General features: G+C 31.3%; 1 protein-coding gene across 1 annotated transcript; it reads left to right on the top strand.

Annotated features, from left to right (window-relative positions):
* Nucleotides 1-13,445: 13,445 nt before the first annotated feature.
* LOC145574169 (uncharacterized) lies at nucleotides 13,446-14,674 on the top strand. The gene has a single exon (XM_081631908.1). It carries the CDS (start codon nucleotides 13,726-13,728, stop codon nucleotides 14,245-14,247), a length of 522 nt encoding a protein of 173 aa, XP_081488034.1. The 5' UTR covers nucleotides 13,446-13,725; the 3' UTR covers nucleotides 14,248-14,674.
* The last annotated feature ends 2,186 nt before the right edge of the window (nucleotides 14,675-16,860 follow it).

Genomic DNA, 16,860 nt, shown 5'->3' with positions numbered 1-16,860 from the left:
TAGAGAGGGGGAGAAAGAAAACCTTTCACCTTGACATTATCAAAACTTATTCTTTGCCAAAAGATCCTCTATTGTTTAAGTGATATGGGTTCACTTGAATATTTTCGGGATGAAGTTATCAACTAACAGAGTGGCATACTAACATATGAATGACCAGAAATTCAAAAGTATACTAGCTACCACCAATCTACTGATTGAAATTCAACTACCAAATCTTTGTTTCTGCACTCACCAATTTCTCAATTAATTCAATTCACCCCTACTCCTCCATATTAAAGTAACTCAATAATAATGTCTTCCATACTAGCCAATGCAAATTCTGATCTTCATTGATTTTATTCAATATTGTAAACCCAACAAGTTCTATAAAGAGTGTGCAGTAGCAACAAATGTATCAACACAAGTGGAAATTCCTTCTACCTCACATATTCTGATTTCTCTTCAAAACAAGCAGTTGAAAGTGCTCAATTGAGCAACTTCGAAGACGAATTTTATCACATTACAATCAATAGCAATACCCCAAACCATAGTAACAGGGCCGGCTAAGGGCCTGTGCAAACAGACCCTTAGCACAGGGCCCCGAAATCTTGAGGGCCCAATTATATTTAGAGCCCAACTTTGTTAAAAAAAAAGGTTTATATGTGTGCGGCAATACGGAGCATCGGAGCGTCAAATAGTCTAGTTTGCAATTTACTCGTAATTCTCTAAATTCATCTGTTCCATAAATAACTCTGGTCAATTTGCAATCCCCACAAATGTGGTACAGTAAAATTTTCCATCTTAATTTTGGTAAACTCTCCATTACTAATCAGTAATTAATTCTCACGTTATAACCAAAACAATATTGAAATTTCCAATTTAATACTCCTACTGGTCCACCTTCCTCTATCTCTAATTCAATGGTTTGTTATGAGTATGGAGTAGTATTTTCTTAATCCATGAATTGCTTCCAATAGGAAAAGAAATTTAATTATTTAAGTTATACGGAGTATGTATCAAATGAATCCAAATTTCTCTAATTGAATTAGTCATTGTTTACTCGGTTAAAGATCAAAATTGATTCAATGAGAAAAATCAGTCATATTCATATATGAGGTATGTGTTATTTATTTACTATTTTTTCCCCATAACCTATTGAATAATGTAATTTCAGAATTTTGTGATCTGTTTTGAGTTTATAGTTACATTTTTTAAGTGGAAAGTAAACAAAATCGGTAACATGTAACTGCCATTAGCGACAATGGGGTTTTTAATATTTGGAATTTGCATAATTTATTCTTTCAAAAAAAAAAAAAAAAATCTGTTGAATTGTGTGTTTGAGGTGCAGTGCACTATTTGTTCAATTATTTTTGTTTTTTGCTTCGATTTGTTGTTTTTTTTGTCAAATTGTAGTATTAAATCTATTAATTACAGTCTAAATATGTCCTTAAAAAAAAATATCATAGTCTATATAACTTCTCGTAGATGGGTTAAAAATTACACCTTTTTTAGGGTCCATTTTAAGAATTAGAACAGGGCCTCGGAAATGTTTAAGATGGCCCTGCATAGTAATCAAATTCAACAAGATCAGAAGTTGAATTTATAGTATTCTTCTACATAGAAGTGTTTGCAAGTAACGAATCAGTTAAAAAAACGATATTATTTTTTAAAAAAGAAAATAAAAAATTGAAGTAAAATTAGTAAAGGAAAATGAAAAAAAATAATTTGATTACAAACCTAGAAAACGATTGAAGAACGCTCATAAACCCTTAAAATCAAAAAGGAATTAGAGAAAAAGAAGACAGAGAAAACTTGAGCAAAGGAGAGAGAAAACTTTCTGAAAATTAAGAAGAAAGGAAATAAGAAAATAAATAATTTCAATTATGGACGATTTATTTTTAATAATATCAATTAAGATATAACCGCTAAAGAAACCGCTGAAATGAAGGTAATCGCTCAAGGAGAAGCTCCTTAGGCAGAGGAAGAGAAGATAACAACTTCGACGATTTACTCGAAGAGTTCCTCCCGGATTCAACTGCGGAATCGGACGAGGAAGAAATGAGTGCTATTTATAATTCCTAACGTCTATTAACTATTAGTAAAACGGAAGCTGTTGACATTACCATTGTCCACGTGTCGCTTTCTTAATAAAAAAAAATTCCGCCTAAATGCAATAATGATGTCATCTTTCCTTTTTTTTTTTTTTTTGAAAAGCTATTATATTTAACATTTTTGAAATTTGCAATTTAAATATTGGAAGCTTCACATTACAACTAAAATCTATCAATTTATCGTAGGAAATTGAAACAATTTTAAATAGCACACTAATAAATTACCTCCTAGTTCCTACATTGAATTATGAATTAGGCAACGTTGAACAGATTAATATCATAATTTTGATTAAAATAAAAAAATTTAAAATTACAAAATATACGTAATTCTTATTTATATTCATGTATAATAGCGATTTATTTTTAAATTGTACCGATTAAAAATAGGTTTTATATAAACCGTACATTGCACGGGTCTAACCTAGTAATTATTTATAATTCCTAACATAATTTAATTTTGTATATCTTACATTGGAAATGCTAATCTAAATGAGAATGAGGATTGTGCTGTTGACTTATTTGGGAAATTTGGTGGGGGTTGTATTTTAATAGCATATAAAGATGCTATTGAAGATAAAGAATTAAAAAAGTCCTTTCATGGTTTTTCATGGATTTTAACCATGTTATGGGCACATTTTTACAAAGATGGTGATTTGTAATTCGTGATTGAAATTCTGAGAAATCACATTATTGATCTTAATTAGTGCATTGACAGTAATATGTAAAGATAGACTTAGTCAAGGTTTAACATGGTGATCCACAATAATAAGATACCGAAATTGTGCAGCATTTGGTGTTAACTCGGACTAAAGATAATATTTTGAAATAGAATAAATAAATGATAATCAGATGAATTCGTGAAAAAATTTGCTCATGTAATATTTTCATGTAATTTGTTAATTTATAAATGATAATAATATAATTTATTTCATATAACATAATTTTTTTTAAAAAAATAGTTATTGTTTTGCTCTAAAATTAGAGTAATCAAATAGCATAATATTTTGGGTTTTGTATGATATTTTGTAAACTTACCATCTTAATATTAGTATAATATTTGTTTAATTTTCTCTTATTGGATTATTGTTTTAAAATAAATACACAATTAAAAAAAAAAAAAAAAAAACTAGATAAAGTTTATGCGATACATGGTTTATTTGTATTTTTTAACCAAATATTTTATGTATTTATGAGATAAAGTTTATTATTTTACTAGGTTAAGTCCCGTGCAATACACGGTAATTTTTATAAATTAATATCAAATTTTTAATATAATTGGTTACTTTTTTTTTAAGGTTATTTTATAACAATACAACAATAAAAAAAAAAAACTAAAAACATTGTGGACCATCTTTGATCAAAATAAATGAAAGATATGTGAATATATATAATAAGTATAAATTGAATAATTTGATATTCTAAAATACTCTGCAATAAAATCGTCTAATAAATAATGAAAATTTTGATAAGTAGATATTGTATTCAAATATATAATTATATATAGTATCAATATGTTTGAGTGAGGGCAATAACTAATTTTTTGCGTTTATATTAATATAGTTTTGTGCCCGTGTGATTTTCAGGTTGTTTATTGAATTTTAAGATAAATTTTTATTTTATGTGTCAAATTTTAAAATATATATATATTGATACAAAACTAGTTAGGAATTGATATGCTTTTGTGAAGATTTGCTATCTAGTAGGCATGTAATGACTAATAATAATGTTGGTGGAAATGTTCGATTTAATTTAATTAATACATTAAAAAAAATAAAAAATTAGAAAAAAAAAATTAAATAAAAAAAAATGTTCAAAGCCCATTGGGTTGATCCGAACCCAAATTTAAGTCAATGGTTGAACATTTCTTGACTCGTAACCTGAAATGACCCAATCCGAGATGACTTATGACCCGACACTAATTAACAGGTCTACATAACAATAAAATTCTATTAGATTGTGAAGTATATTATTTTAACTGATTAATATATATTATAAATAGATGTTTTACGCTTAGAAAAATATTATGATATAAAAAATAAATTTTTATGATAATTTTTTATAGTTATAATCTAATATATTTTTTTTGAATAAAATTATAATTTAATTTGTACATCTGAAATATTTGTATTTTATCGAAAATAAAACTCTAAACTAACAACTTTATCCTAAATTCTATCCAAATAGAATTTTATACTAACTTTTTTTTTTTATCTTATGAAGTCTATTTAAATCTATCCAATGTGGCGCGACACTTGGCAAAAAGTTGGAACGCCAAATAGCGTTGTTTCGTGACCTAGCTAAAAGCTTAGCTTTATATATTAGTTACTAGTTTTGTGCCCGTGCAATGCCCGGGTTGTTTATTGAATTTTAAGATAAATTTTTAATCTATATATCAAATTTTAAAATATATTATTGATGCAAAATTAGTTAGAAATTGATGTGCTTTTGTGACGATTTGCTATCTAGTAGGCATGTAATGACTAATAATAATGTTGGTGGAAATGTTCGATTTAATACATTAAAAAAATAAAAAAATAAATTAAATAAAATAATGTTCAAAGGCCGTTGAGTTTATCCGAACCCAAAACTTTGGACAAGAGTTGAACATTTCTTGACTTGTAACCTGAAGTGAGCCAATCCGAGATGACTCATGACCTGACCCTAATTGACAGGTCTACATAGTAATAAAATTCTATTAGATTGTGAAGTATATTATTTTAACCGATTAATATATATTATAAATGGATGTTTTACGCTTTGAACTACTTCTTTCACTCCAAAAAATATCATGATATTAAAAATAAATTTATATGATAATTTTTTAGAATTATAATCTAATAATTTTTTGAATAAAATTATAATTCAATTTGTACATCTGAAATATAGGTATTTTATCAAAAATAAAATTCTAAACTAACAATTTTATCCTAAGTTTCTATCCAATTAGAATTATAAATTAACTTTTTATCTATGAATTTTATTCAAATCAATCCTACGTGGCGCAACCCTTGGTGAAAAGTTAGAATGCTAAGTGTCGCTGTCTCGTGACCTGGCTAAAATTTTAACTTTATATATTAGTTATTATATGATATGATTCGTTAAATGTAGAATATCATTTAATATTTTTATTTTAAAATAAATTATAAATTTCTTAATGTCAATAGATAATATTTTATATTTAATTTGTTCAAATGCTAAAATCTCATTCGCTAATTATTTTTACGTGTTAAAAGAAATCACAAATCTTTTATTTAATTTTATAATCAAAATTTATAATAATCGTTAAAATATTAGAATCTTACTTAGCGTATATTCTTTAGGGTCAAATGAAAAAGAGCTTATAATAAGAAAACTAATGTGTGGCCCGGGCGATGCCCCGGGTTGCTAGTTTGTATTTGTTTAATTTCCTAATCAAATTTGACTGTTTAGATAATTAGACGACTTGGTTTCGAGTTTAAGTCTTGATATAAACAATTTTTAGTTGTCAAACTCAATCATTACATAATGGAAACAAATAGTATAATAAGACACAAATTAACTTATCTAAGTTAACTATAATTTTATTAGATAAAAAATTACAATTAATAAGTGGCTAAGATGGTGAGACTCTTAACTTAAGACTTGTTGGTTTTGAGTTCAAGTCTTGGAACATATTCTGTTTTAGGGACGCTTTTTAATATATAAATATAGATTGAGAAGTAATTTTATACGTTCAAATAAAGTAATTTAATTTGCCTCCTTACATGTTTTATTAATGACAAAATTGTAAATATTGTAAAAAAATAAAAAAATAAAAAAATAAAAAAAAATCCTATGTCTTTCTTTCCTCCCGTGTTCCTGTTCATCACTTTTCTCCTTGCTCATCTACTTCTCATTTCTCTCTCTACTTCTCATTCCTCTTCCTCTCCTCCTCCATATTCATCTTTTGTCTCATTTCTCTCTCTCTCCTCCTGTGTTATTCTTCCTCTCTTTAAATTAAATCTGCATTATTCTCGTAAAAAATGTGCATTATTCTTGTAAAAAAATGTACAAATTTTAATTTTAAAAATGTTATGTGCACAATTAATAAAAGAAATGTGCAAATCTTTAGTACATCTTTTGTACTAAAAATGCATATTCTCTTAACTAAATGTGCATAATATTGTATATTGATAAGGAAGTTATGTCTATTTTTCTCTGTTTAAAAGATTGAGCGATGATTTTCTCCATCCATTTTTTACAAGTTGTAGGCAAAATTGGTATAAACCACCTTTTTTGAAAAATCAGTTTTTCTTTTTTTTTTTCTTTTTTTTTTAACTAAACCACCTTTTAAGTATCTAAGTTTTATTGTAACACCCGTATTTCAAATTTTGACGAAAAATTTAACTGAGACGTCAAAGGAATCCACAACTTGTGCTTTTCCCTCCTAAATTATTTATTTTTTCACTCTCAAAAACATTCTACCCTTCCCTCTATATAAATGCATGACTAAATTGAGTAAAACTCAAAAAAACCAAACCTAATTTTGCGCAAAAATTAAATTATAGTCTTTATTTATCTCAAACCCTAAGGTGAGGTAATTGGAGTGGATGGTTGAGATAGAAGGGAAGGTTTTGCTATGGTTGATGATTTGGAAGTGGATGGTTGAGATGCAATTCGTTAGATTTAAAATAGGGGTGGTGCAATAAAAAACTTAGGTACTTAAAAGGTGGTTTAGTAAAAAAAAAAAAAAGAAAAAAAAAGGTGATTTTTTCAAAAAAGTTGGACAAAAAAGGTGATTTTTGCTACTTCCCAACAACAACAACAAGAGCTTATTTCAAAGCAATTTGAGTTACAAGCAAAGCAGAATGAATATTTTGAAAACTCAATCCAACTGCTCGTTGCTCAAAATAAGAGGATAGAAAACTTAGGTACTTAAAAGGTGCAATAAAAAACTTAGGTACTTAAAAGGTGGTTTAGTAAAAAAAAAAAAAAAAAAGAAAAAAAAAGGTGAATTTTTTTTTTTTTTCCCTTCAAAATCACAACCATGGCCGGTGGTGAGACACCACCTTCGTCCCCTTTACCTATAATTGTGGGTAATGCAAAAATTCATGAAAATCATCTATATCGTCAATTTGATGATACTTGTTGGATTATAGATACCGGAGCTACTCATCATGTTACCGGCAATAAATCTTGGTTATTTGACACTCGTTATATTGAATGTCCTGTTGGATTGCCGAATGGTGAAAGTGTTTTTGCTACTTTGGAAGGATCGGTCAAATTATCCGATCAAATAACTATCTCTGGAGTCCTTTTTGTGCCACATCTTAATTGCAATTTACTTTCCGTTACACAACTCAGTGATCAATTAAATGTTGTTGTTCAATTTAACTCATATATGTGTGCCATACAGGACCGACTGAAGCAGCTGATTGGAACGGGAATTAGGCGAGATGGACTATATTATTTCCTTGGCAAGTCGAATATGGTGCAATGGGTGTCTGTGGTTGAAGCAATGTCAGATTTGGAGCTTTGGCATAGAAGAATGGGGCATCCTTCGGAGAAAATAGTTAAGTTACTTCCGCACATTAGCAATAAAAGTAGTTTAAATAAAGGTTGTGAAGTATGTTTTCGTGCTAAGCATCCTGAGACAAATTTCCCTTGAGTGAAAATAAAACATCTAGAATTTTTGAGAAAGTCCATTGTGATTTATGGGGTCCATATCGACATGTTTCTTCGTGTGGGGCTCGTTATTTTTTAACTATTGTTGATGATTATTCAAGAGCTGTGTGGATTTATTTGTTGATTGATAAAGCAGAAGTTTTTCAGATGTTTATGGCGTTTGTTGCTATGGTTGAAAGGCAATTTAATCAGACAATTAAAATTGTTCAGAGTAATAATGGAACCGAATTTAATTGCTTGATTGATTTTTTTATTGCTACTGGAATTATTTTCCAAACTTCTTGTGTGGGAACCCCTCAACAGAATGGGAGAGTTGAACGAAAACATAAACACATTCTTAATGTTGGGAGAGCCTTGAGATTTCAAGCAAAATTGCCTATTTATTTTTGGGGTGAATGTGTTTTGGCCGCCGCTCACTTAATTAACCGAACTCCAACCCCTATTCTTCAAAACAAAACTCCATTCGAAATTCTCTTTAATAAAACCCCTTCCTTTGATGCTATTCGTACCTTTGGATGCTTGTGTTTTTCTCATAATCAAAAGACTAAGGGGGATAAGTTTGCTAGTCGGAGTCGAAAGTGTGTATTTTTGGGGTATCCGTTTGGGAAGAAGGGATGGAGGTTATATGATCTTGAAACTAAAGAGTTCTTTGTGTCTCGTGATGTCAAATTTGTGGAAGAAATTTTTCCGTTTGGTTTTCCGAATGACATTAATATTGATGTGAGTATGCATGATATGTCGGTTGATGTTCATAGCGATTTTTCGGAAATTTTTGAGGATGTCGAAGCCTATGAATACAATGAGGCAGCCCACTCCGCAACCCCCTTGCGGAAAAATGTTGCTGGCCACAGGGGGGCCGCGGAGTCCACTGCCCAGCACAATGAACAGCAGCAGCAAGCCACTGCCGAGGCTGCTCAACAGCAGCAGCAAGCTGCCACTACCGAGGCTGCAGCACAACAGCAAGCTGCCACTGCCGAGGCTGTTGCCCAGCAGCAGCACCATGCTGCGTCACAGCAGCAGCAGCTTGCTGGGGCACCGCAGCACACTCCAGCCACACAGCAGCCTGATATGGGTCGCGGTTTTCGAGAAAAATACCGGTCAGTTAAGCTTCGTGATTTTGTCACTCACTCGGTCTTTGCCAATAGTCCATCTCCGTCTTCCAATCAGTCTTCAGGTACTCCTTATCCTTTAGCACACTATATACATTGTGACAAATTTTCTGTGAATTATCGGAAGTTTATTTCAGCCGTTGTTCAAACTAAAGATCCGACAACTTTCAAAGAAGCTATGCAATATGAAGGATGGCGTAAGTCAATGAATGAAGAAATTCGAGCTTTAGAGAACAATGGTACTTGGACTTTGGAGCCTCTTCCCCCGGGTAAAAAGGCTCTAGGAAGTCAATGGGTCTATAAAACCAAGTTTCTTGCTAATGGTGAAGTTGAGCGTCTAAAATCTCGTTTGGTGGTATATGGGAACCATCAGAAAGAAGGTGTAGATTATCATGAGACATTTGCTCCGGTTGCTAAGATGACCACGGTTTGTACTGTTCTTGCTATTGTGGCCGCCAAGAATTGGGAAATTCACCAAATGGACGTTCATAATGCGTTTCTTCATGGTGACTTGGATGAAGAAGTTTACATGAAATTACCACCCGGTTTTCAGAGTTCGGATCCTTCTTTGGTTTGCAGATTGAAAAAGTCTCTCTATGGTTTGAAGCAAGCACCTCTATGTTGGTTTGCTAAACTCACCAAAGCCTTAAAACAGTATGGTTTCAAACAATCTTACTCTGATTATTCTTTATTCACTCATACTACTCGTGATACTCAGATTACAGTTTTAGTGTATGTTGATGATTTGATTATTTCTGGGAACGATTCCGCTGCATTGACTGTTTTTAAGGCCTACTTATGTGACTGTTTCAAGATGAAGGATCTAGGTCCTTTGAAATATTTTTTGGGGATTGAAGTGGCTCGTAGCTCTGCAGGTTTATTCTTGTGTCAGCGAAAATATACTCTGGATATTATTTCTGAGACAGGCTTGTTAGGAGCAAAGCCTAGTGGTTTTCCCATGGAGCAAAATCACAAATTGGGATTGGCCACCGGCGAATTTCTTTCTGATCCAGAGTCCTATAGACGGCTTGTTGGTCGATTGATTTATCTTACTGTCACACGCTCTGACTTGGCGTATTCAGTTCATATTTTGACTCAGTTTATGCAGCAACCTCGTAGTGAACACTGGGATGCTGCAATGAGGGTAGTTCGATACTTGAAAGGGACTCATGGACAGGGTATTTTATTAAGCTCTGATTGTGATTTAACTCTGCAGGGTTGGTGTGATTCAGATTGGGCTGCTTGTCCTCTTACTCGACGTTCTTTATCTGGTTGGCTAGTTTTTCTTGGAAAATCTCCTATTTCATGGAAAACTAAGAAGCAACCAACAGTTTCTTTCTCTTCTTCGGAGGCCGAGTATAGGTCCATGTCTTCGTGCTCTAAAGAGCTAAAATGGGTGAAGGCTTTGTTATTGAGTCTTGGCGTGCAACATCCAAAGGCAATTAAGTTATTTTGTGATAATGAGGCAGCTCTGCACATTGCAAAGAATCCGGTTTTTCATGAACGTACAAAGTACATTGAGATCGATTGTCACTTTGTTCGTGATGCTATTACTGAGGGATGGCTATCTACTTCTCATGTCTCGACATCTTCACAGCTTGCTGACATTTTTACAAAGGCACTTGGGAAAGCACAATTTGATTATCTTCTCTCCAAGTTGGGCATTTTTGATCCCCATGCTCCAACTTAAGGGGGGTATTGGGATATTATCGTATATTAGGAGATTTGATAGAATATTTCCTTATATTTATCTTTTATATTTTAGTTAATTCCTGATATCTTTGTAACTCTATATATTTCCAATTATTTTCAATGAGAAGGCAAGCAATTCTATTCCAATTATTTTCTATTCCTCTCTAATTTATCATTTATACCAATTTTACCTAAGTTGTAGGATAACTCCTTCCTACGTTAAGACATTGTTTTACGTTGTGAATGGTACTCCTAGAATGTCTGCCACTACAATGAGTAGTTCGAGATTGCAATTCAACCGATGAACTCATCTAGTTCACGATAATCCCTGAAAATACTTAATTATTGAGTTTGCAAGTTGCTCATGACCATTATTGCTTTCTCATCTTTGAATTTAAAAGCTAGAATTTTAAATAAGTTTGATGGGGGAGAGAAAAAGAGAAATTAACGTTGTGAAGAGAGAGAAATTGACGTTGTGAAGAGAGATATCAAAAGTAAAAGTTTACGTACCTAAAATTTGAATTAAATGTGCATAACTTTTGATTTGCATAATTTTTTATACTGAATGCACATTTTGCGCATGTAGAATGTGAATTGTCATTTAAGATTTCTTCTAGTAGTAAGAGTCTGAATATGGTTTGACTGTTTGAGCATAGTCATTTAATTCTTTACATTGTGGGCAATTTTGTAATTTCAATGTTTTTTTCCGTTTAAAAATTAACCCGGGTTTGGAGTAGGAGTGGTGTCGTCATAGTTGAACTCATTGTATGAATGAAATTATATTGTATCAACTATTAATTAAGCAAAAAAAGTATGACTATAAATAATAATAAAGGTATAAGGTATAACTAAAACCAGCGGCAGTAATACTGAGCAAGCCCATCATGTTATTTCATGATTTTCTCAAGGGTCAAAAAACAAGCACGAAACTTCAAAATCATCACTCTTATTTTCGTTAAAAATAAATTAAATAAACATCTTTTCATCAGCATATGGACAACTCTATGACATAATATGGCATGTTTAAAATGTTACTAATTCATGTAAAATTTGGCCATGTAATAAAAATCGTACTCCCTACTAGGTACATAACCAAATTTAGTACAATAAAAAAAATAAGAACAACTATTTACAACTTGCATCACCCAAAAAGAAAAATATCTATCAAATTGAACGTATCAACTTGGTAAATTTAGTGGGTGTCAGTTCTCCTAATCTCATATATTATGAACTGCTCTAGAAAGGTCCTAGCAATTAGCAAAAAATCTTTAAATTAATTGAATTTAATCACAACCAATTGCAAATGAATTTCATGCATGTTGTCCAACAACATAACTAGGCCCACTAGTGCTAGACGTAAATAAGTTGTGTAATATGGTTGTACTCATTTTTTTACGTGGATCATCCATCTACACTCATATTACAGCTAAATATCCTCCCAAGTAAACATCATTTAACCCTAAGAGTGGTCATTTTCTTTTTGTCTAAAATAAAGTGTTTTGGTTTGATTTTTTTTTTTGGTGGCATGGTTTAGTCTGATTTTGTCTTCAGCCCTTTGGGTAAAATATTCAAGCGTGAAATATTCTCTATTTTAGTTGAGGCGTGCATTACCAATTGTATATGTTAATAATTCTTCATCGATTCATGTTCGAAACATGTAACTAATCATTTACGTTAGCCGAGCATGACATAAGTTACACAATGTAGCACATGTGGAGCACTTATCTCAACATACTCAAATACGTGTTATAATTTTTCTTAAATTAGCAACGAGCATGACATATGAATAATTACATACAACTTTGACTCTAAAAACTGTATTGTTTTGAAATATTGGTTAATATGGTAATAATATATGGCTTCTCTTACTTTTAATTATGTTTTTATAAATATCTTTTTTTCCTTAAATTTACATGAAGTCGAAATAAAAAAGCAAAGTAGAATAAACATTAGGGTTGTATGTACAAGTAGTGTTATGATTCCATATGAGGAATAAATAAATAACAAAGATCAATATGAAATGTAACATATAAAAAGATTATTTCCATATTATATTATTCTTTAGCTTTAAGGTGAAGATAACATTTACTTAGAGGTAAAAGGTAATACACTCAATAATGGAAACATAAAAATTATTTTAATGTATTGGGATGTAAAATGGGATCAAATACTCTATGTATGTTGACAAGTTGAAGGTGACTTCATTTCTGTATTTTGGTCGATCATGAAGTGTAACATCGTCATATATATGGATAATTACCAACAAAAAATTAAAAATATCAAATGGATGGGAAATAATCCATATGTCAAATTGCCACCCAATTTATTGTGTTGGATATTGGATTCCAGAGTGCACAACCCACGCCAAAGGAGCTTTTTTTTTTTTTTTGGTATTTTTTATAAAGAAAGAAAATATTGGTAGTAATGTAATTTTTTTATAAAATAAATAATTATAAAATAAGTTCCTCTATTGTGGTCCTCATCTTTTTAGCTATGTTGCCATCCATCCTTTTCATAAAAAGAAACCATAATTCTACTACTATTACTCTTCTTCCCTACTCAACAATAAATATTATCTTAATATTATTTTATACATCAAATTAAAATGTAGTATTATTATTAATAATTTTTATTATTAATAGGAGGCCAATCAAGTAGGTACAATGTGTTGGAAAATCATAACAATTCCAAATACAAATTTCCAAAAATACCCTTAACATAAGATACCTATTACTAAAAAGGGAAACCCCCACATGAAGGAAAAGCTTAATTATAATGAAGTCATATGATTATAATCGTCTATATAATGGCATAAAATGTGGTGCTCCGCTTTCCAATGAGCAAAATTATTAACATCAACTAATAATTTTATTTTATATTTTCCTTTTTCCATTATATTATTAATATTGATTAATAAATTTATTTTATATTTTCCTTTTTCTTTTCATTTCCTTTCCCATTTGCCGACCTTTTGATTATTTTACCCCTGACCCTTAACTCCACCCACAACATCATCCTTTAGAAATTCCATCCTCCATTTCTTCTTCTCTCTATCTTCTTTACCAAAAAAAAACTCAAAAAAAAAAAAAAAAAAAAAAAACACCCACCATTTCTCAATCTTCTCTCTCCAAAACCCAGAATTTTTTTTCTGCAAATAAATCATTCAATAAAAAATAAAACCCAGAAAAATTATGGCGCAGAAGAGAGAGAAAGATGAGACTTTGGAGCTGAAAGTACCAGCTGAAACACCCCTTTCTCTCTCTTGCCCAGATAATTGCAAAAAACTCACATCTACACCTTCATCTTCATCTTCAAACAATACCCGGCCCGATATGACCCGTGTAGATCCGGATCCAGCCCGACCCAGATCCAAACGAGGAGCAGAAAACGAAGAAGAAAACCATCAACCTCTGGTTGAAACGACGTCGTTTAAGGAAGATCGTCGAGTATCGACCACCACAACGACGACCACAACAACGACGACGACCGTGGAGGTGTCGGTAACGACGGTGAAAAAGGCGGTGAATCGGTGTTTGGGTTGCGGGAAACGGGTCGGGTTAACCGGGTTTCGATGTAGATGTGGAGATCTGTTTTGTGCAGAACACAGGTATTCAGATCGACATGATTGCAGTTATGATTATAAAACTGCAGGAAGAGAAGCGATTGCACGGGAAAATCCTGTTGTTAGAGCTGCTAAGATCTTAAAAGTTTAGTGGTCAAACTTTGAGTCAAAGGAGAGAGAAAATGGAAAAAAATGAAAATTTTTAGATGGGAGGCTTTGGTTGATTGATGATGGTGGATAAGTGGTGGGTGAGTGGGGTGGTTGGGGATGAGGGGTATTATTGTCATTATTGCAAGATGCGTTGTGACTTTTTTTTTTTTTTTTTTTTTTGTATTTTTATTATTTGTTTGTTTCTCTTTTTTACGGAGAAAAAAAAAAAAGAAAAAAAATAATTTAAAATTTAAGTAATTCTTCTATAGTGGTTATAATATACCCTTTAAGAGATTTAACCATGAACTAAAATGGGTTGAGTAGTACTACTTGTATTATTATTTGTTGTTACGAGTATGTTGTAATTTAAAAGAAAATTGTTGAGTGGCTAACTTGGTTATTATTATTCAATTATTCATCATTCTTTATTTGATTTGATTATTTACAAGTTTAATTATTCGATTTCGTAATTATTTATTTATTTACTCAATATCAACTTAAGCCTTACAAATTGATTGTAATTTTCCATTTCTTGTCCATATACTACGTACTCTTTTGGAAATGTTATTGAATGGTTTTGTGTGGATGAAATTGAAAATAGATTGATCGTGTATTCGTGTTGTATGGTAATAGGTTATCTCAAGATCGCCAATCGTCTCGAGATAACCTAAATTTTAATTTAAATTCGAAATTGCGACTGGATTCAATCATGGTAGGCTGGAGAATTATGTCAATGTGAATTTTCAATTGAATGTACATAACTTTTGCGTGTTTGATGTGTTGGTATTGCACGAGTTTGAGAGAGAGAGAAGACATTGACATTTTCATTTTGAATACTATTGTGGCGACCGTGTAATGAGGTCAATGAAGGGTATGAAGTAGATTCTCGAGCTAACAATTATTTTTGCCAACGACATTAGCAACACCGCGACACGAATCAAACTCGTCTTACCACTAGAATTTGGTATTAGAGGATTTATAGATTGGATGAACAAAAGACGAGATTGTGGAGTATGCACCATGAGTCCATGACTCCATTAGGTAGAAGGTTGAGATTCGAAGTATGTTGTGAGTATAAACACGAGTAGATGAACCAAACAAAGCCATTGAGATGTAGCTCGCAAGGGCACATAAAGAGAAACACCTACTTGATAGCAAATTATTGAATTTGCTAAATTTGATGAGTTAGATTGATCACAATTCACAAGTGCTAAATTCAAAGGTATGAGGATTTGTAAAATGGCACCTTAAATGTGCCTTGGTCGGATGGAAAGTTTATGGGTAGACATATCGAATTTAGCCCGTAAGTAGGATCTCCTCAACATACTTGACTAAAGATGCAAAAACTAACCATTTTGCAAGTAGTGAAAACACCATAATTGTAAGGAAGTTGTTGAGCTTTGACATAGTATCAATCTCAAAAGCAAGATTAAAAGATGATATGATGTGGTAAGGAGCAAAGGTTTCCATACTTTTCAAAAACATGACGTCGATTTAGTAATAAAAATGACACAATCAACATCTATCACATAGATTATTAATAGACTAACAAAAAGAGATGAACCGATGAAGTTCATATCGTTTGCTATACATGGAGTACGAAGTATAAAGTAACAAAGCGTCAATGCATTGCAAAGAACAATAAATCCATAAGCTATGTTAATTTGACATTATTCAAGTTATTATTACTCCGTCCATTGTTAATTTTTTTAAAAAGAATTATAGTAGATCAAAATCTAACACTTAAATCACAACAGATCAAATGAACAATTCTGATTGTATTACGTTCTTATTTTATGAGATGAAAATAAAACTCGATTCATTAGTTTATTTAAGGGTGTCTAACTCATAATAGGTATATATACATACTGTATTACACTAGTTGTATCCTTAATCATAAAATGAAATCTTCTTTAACACAAGACTACCGAGTTTTGAAGGAAAAAATGAAACCCAACAAAAGATTATTGAACGAGTTTTATGGAAGAATATGTAACGCAACATAATAGTGGGGTAGTTGGATGTCGAAAGGAACCAAAAAGATGAAGAATAAAAGGAATAAAAAATAAAATAAAAAATAAAGAAAAAAAAGCCAAAAAAATAGAAAAAAGAGGAAAAAGAAAACTGGATACTGCTCATCTAATACTATCACAATGAAGCAAAGGCAAAACCTTCATGCTAACTGTCGCAAAAGGCTCCATTTCCTCTCAAAATGGTCTGTTTAAAGCACTTATTTATTCATTTTTTGGGTGTCTCGTATCTTTATCGTATCTTATGTTTCCACAATTTTTTTTTAAAGTAATTATTTATATGTTATATATTTTTTTTTTGGTTAGTCTGTTTACTTTTTAACTATGACATTTAATATTAAACAATTTTTTTTTTTAAAATTCGCCGAACAAATATATTAATCATGGGACAAATAATTCGAGAGTACATGTGGGAAAACCTCCCTAGAACAATTATCCACCTAAACTTGTTCGACACTACTAGAAACGATGTTAACAAGATGATGGACAACATTATTCCCATCTCTTTTTACATGAGACCACATAAAAGAAATAAAGTTACAGCTTATAGAAAGAAGATCTTCAAGCACTGTGTCTAAGTCGGA

This window comes from Chenopodium album, chromosome 13 (assembly GCF_948465745.1).
Source record: "Chenopodium album chromosome 13, dcCheAlbu1.1, whole genome shotgun sequence".
NCBI classification, from domain to species: domain Eukaryota; kingdom Viridiplantae; phylum Streptophyta; class Magnoliopsida; order Caryophyllales; family Amaranthaceae; genus Chenopodium; species Chenopodium album.
This window is presented reverse-complemented; position numbering and strand designations above follow the sequence as displayed.